At 32.4% G+C, this 3597-nt stretch overlaps 1 protein-coding gene across 1 annotated transcript; it reads left to right on the top strand.

Annotated features, from left to right (window-relative positions):
* Positions 1-1558: 1558 nt before the first annotated feature.
* LOC107480624 (transcription factor MYB102) lies at positions 1559-3002 on the top strand. Its single transcript, XM_016100777.3, has 3 exons — positions 1559-1833; positions 1910-2039; positions 2121-3002. The coding sequence occupies exons 1-3, from the start codon at positions 1701-1703 to the stop codon at positions 2842-2844; spliced, it is 987 nt and encodes a 328-aa protein (XP_015956263.1). The 5' UTR covers positions 1559-1700; the 3' UTR covers positions 2845-3002.
* The last annotated feature ends 595 nt before the right edge of the window (positions 3003-3597 follow it).

Here is a 3597-nt window from a genome sequence, read left to right as displayed (position 1 = left end):
TTATATAAATTTCAAATTTTAGTTTTATTTATTAGATTTAATAATTATAGGACTGAATAAAAATGGAACGAATACCTACAAAAATGAATTTAGGAGTTCAATTTTTTAATTTTTTCGAAAAAATCGAAGGGAACTCTAGGTAGATTATTATAATGCTACTTAACAGTATTTTATTTTATTTTTGTAATACTAAAATAAAAAGCATTTTAGTATACTTAAATTTGTGTACTTCTTTTCTTTTTATGTACTATAGTATTGACCGTTGGTATCGGAGATGCAAGTGCATATATATATATATATATATATACTGTAAAACCCACATGTTTGATTATTGATGAACATATATGCTTCAAAAAGGGAACGCTTGTTATTTTTCTTTTTTGACTATGTCGCTATTTCAGCTGTTAGATTTGACAGTGGCTTAAAAATGTGTTACAATTTAAGTATTCAGATAGTCAAAGATGATAAAAACTCTTTTTAGAAAAAGTAGGTATTCGAGGGACTACAGCTAAAATAAAATTAATAAATATGCATGTGTATGGTTCAGAACGGCATCTCTTGTATGTGGTTCTATATTCTAAAAAGGATTACATATAATAAACATGGTAAAATTAAAGGGCGGTGATTGATTGATAATTGCACTTATAACTGATTCGCTTCAAGAATTTTATGTAGCCATGTTTAGTCTCAACTATTCTTAGTCTCCTAAGAAATTGAAAAGAAAAATACTAGTTTGAAGTATTACGCACATTATTGTATATACAGGTAAAACAGTAAATAATCAAGGTGAGTTCATGTCGTGAGTTATTTGAACACCTCATATGAATGAGTTATATATGGTAAAAGAAATAATCATCAAGTGAATAAATATACATCACATGCATGCATGCATGTTCATAGAAGAAAACCTTGTAGTTTGCATATTCATAAACGCAAATTAAAAATGCATAATCAATTCAAGAAACTGTGACCATAAATCATACTATATGTATATATCCCTCTTCCACAAAGAAAAGAAAAGAAAGACACGTGAAATTAATAACGCCGTGGTGTATCTGTAAGTGTAAGATAGAAGAACAAAGAAGGAAAAATTGGGGGAGGGGGTACGTGGCATGGGGATGCTGATTCGTGATTACAGCTAATATGAATCCAGATAGAAAGCAGGGTAAGGGTCACAGTCACACTCCCTCAGAAAATGATGGCTTGACTCATAATAATATGAAGTATTATATTTAAATGAATGAAGGAAAAATCTCAAATAATGATAGATATGAGTGAATGCAGCGCAATCAGATCATCACCAAATAAATAAAGTGATTGATGCAAAATTTATTACTGCTATTATTTTCTTCAGTATTACACAAGATAGTGAATATATGCTAGGCAGTATGCTAATAAGCTAGTCACGTATATACACGTATACTGTATTCATACGTACCTAATAAATAATGATGAGAAAAGAGGGGACACGTATGGAAATTGGTAACAGAGGACGGTACCAAATCCGTTTGACTTTGCCTTTTGTTCCTCTCCTATTTATACACCAAGCAACTACGTTCCATTTCGATCCATTTTCTCATCTTCCTCACGTCTCCAAACATTATATTAACTTGCGCTCCTTCTTTATTTAATTTTTTCCCTGACTCAAAACCTAGCTTAGCTTTAATTTGACCTCATCCAACAACATAACTAATTAAGCCATGGGAAGAACACCTTGCTGTGAGAAGAATGGGCTGAAGAAAGGGCCATGGACGCCAGAGGAGGATCAGAAGCTCGTTGATTACATTCACAAACATGGCTACGGCAATTGGAGAACACTCCCTAAGAATGCCGGTATGTATATATATACTTGCACACTTTGTTAAATCTGTTTTTTAATTTGTTGACTTATATATAAATATATATATAGGGTTGCAAAGATGCGGAAAGAGTTGCCGTCTGCGGTGGACAAACTATCTCCGGCCAGATATAAAGCGAGGTCGATTCTCCTTGGAAGAGGAGGAGACCATAATACACCTTCACAGCATTCTTGGAAACAAGTGAGTAATAACTGGCTCAATCCTTTGGATTTTCGTCGTTTAGAATTTAGAATTTAGAATTTAAAATTTAGTGCGATGCAGGTGGTCTGCAATAGCGTCGCGGCTGCCGGGGAGGACAGACAACGAAATAAAGAATTATTGGAATACACACATTAGGAAGAGGCTACTGAGGATGGGAATCGATCCTGTGACACACAGTCCACGCCTAGACCTTCTTGATCTCTCATCTCTCTTTGGTTCATCAATATCACACATCAACAATAACATGCAACACCATCTTAACCCTGAGCTTCTCAAATTGGCCACGTCACTCTTCTCTCATAATAATAATAATAATAATAATAATAATTCTCTTGACAACAGCCACAACCAAATCATCAGTAGTGATGTTTCCTTGTCTTTCCCTCAAGCAAACTTTCTAGAATCCAATAATAATGTCGACTCACCATACCCATCAAATCTACTGCACCATGACCTAATGAATACTAGTGATTATTGGCACGCCGATAATAATAATAATATTGGAATTGCTTCAACTTCTAGCCCTTGTTATGTCACTGACCAATTACCAACAAGTTATTATTATAACAATAATAGTAACAACTACTACTCTCATCATGCAAGTCTTGTGGACCCACCTATGTCTGAAACGTCAACCTTTCATTCCAATAATAGCAGCAGTAATACTTATGTCAATGGAAACAACAGTAGCACCGAGGATGAGAGAGAAAGCTATGTCAGCACCAATAACAGCGTCTTGAGATTTGAAATCCCAGATATGTTGGATGTCAATGCATTCGTGTAATCAAGTATCCACCAAAAAATAGCTTCATTGTTATAATTATATTTCCACGAATTGTTTTTTGCATAACTGTGGATCAACGGTACGGTGTTGATAGCCTGTAAAATATTTTCTTCATGGATATTTAATGCTACTCATCATAGTTTATTTAGTCTTGTAAATTGAGCAAGGTTCCTTCTTTTACTCCAATTATGTTTACTTGTTTATTTACAAGTTCTATTATTGTGATGCACTGTGCATGTCTGTTTCCTTCCTTAGACTCGCAAAGTCGCTACACATACATATTCATTGGATTACTTAAACAAATCAATAAACCAAAAACCAGTCAAATCACTAGAGGGGAAGACTTAAAATAAACTATGAAGAATATGATTGGTGAGTACTTAATACTGGTCAATTTTTTAAAATTATATATTCAAAATAAGATAACTTGAATAACAAATATAAAACCAAATTTGATAAACATTTTGGAATTCCGCTATCATTTCCATTTTCTGAAAATTTCTCAAAAAAATAAAAATAAAAATTATGATTAGCATTTTGAGTGGTAATGTCGTGGGGTGCATGGTGGGGAGTTATAAACAAAACAATCATACTATGCTACAAAGTACAAACATAAAAAACTAGCTAAGTACCTATATTAGAATATAAAATATATATTAAAAAAATTTAATTTTAATATATTATTACTATAAAATAATTATATATATATATTTAATTTCGTAATATCATATTAATAAAAATATTAATATATAC

The sequence above is a fragment of the Arachis duranensis genome, chromosome 3 (genome assembly GCF_000817695.3).
Source record: "Arachis duranensis cultivar V14167 chromosome 3, aradu.V14167.gnm2.J7QH, whole genome shotgun sequence".
Lineage (NCBI taxonomy): Eukaryota > Viridiplantae > Streptophyta > Magnoliopsida > Fabales > Fabaceae > Arachis > Arachis duranensis.
Note: the sequence above shows the minus strand (reverse complement) of the source record. Positions and strands in the feature narration are given on the sequence as shown.

What these genes read in the sequence shown, in the direction of transcription:
- LOC107480624 (XM_016100777.3), top strand. Translation starts at nt 1,701, where the DNA reads ATGGGAAGAACACCTTGCTGTGAGAAGAATGGGCTGAAGAAAGGGCCA. An exon ending in AACACTCCCTAAGAATGCCG is followed by an intron (nt 1,834 to 1,909) that starts GTATGTATATAT and finishes ATATATATATAG; the next exon opens with GGTTGCAAAGATGCGGAAAG. An exon ending in CACAGCATTCTTGGAAACAA is followed by an intron (nt 2,040 to 2,120) that starts GTGAGTAATAAC and finishes AGTGCGATGCAG; the next exon opens with GTGGTCTGCAATAGCGTCGC.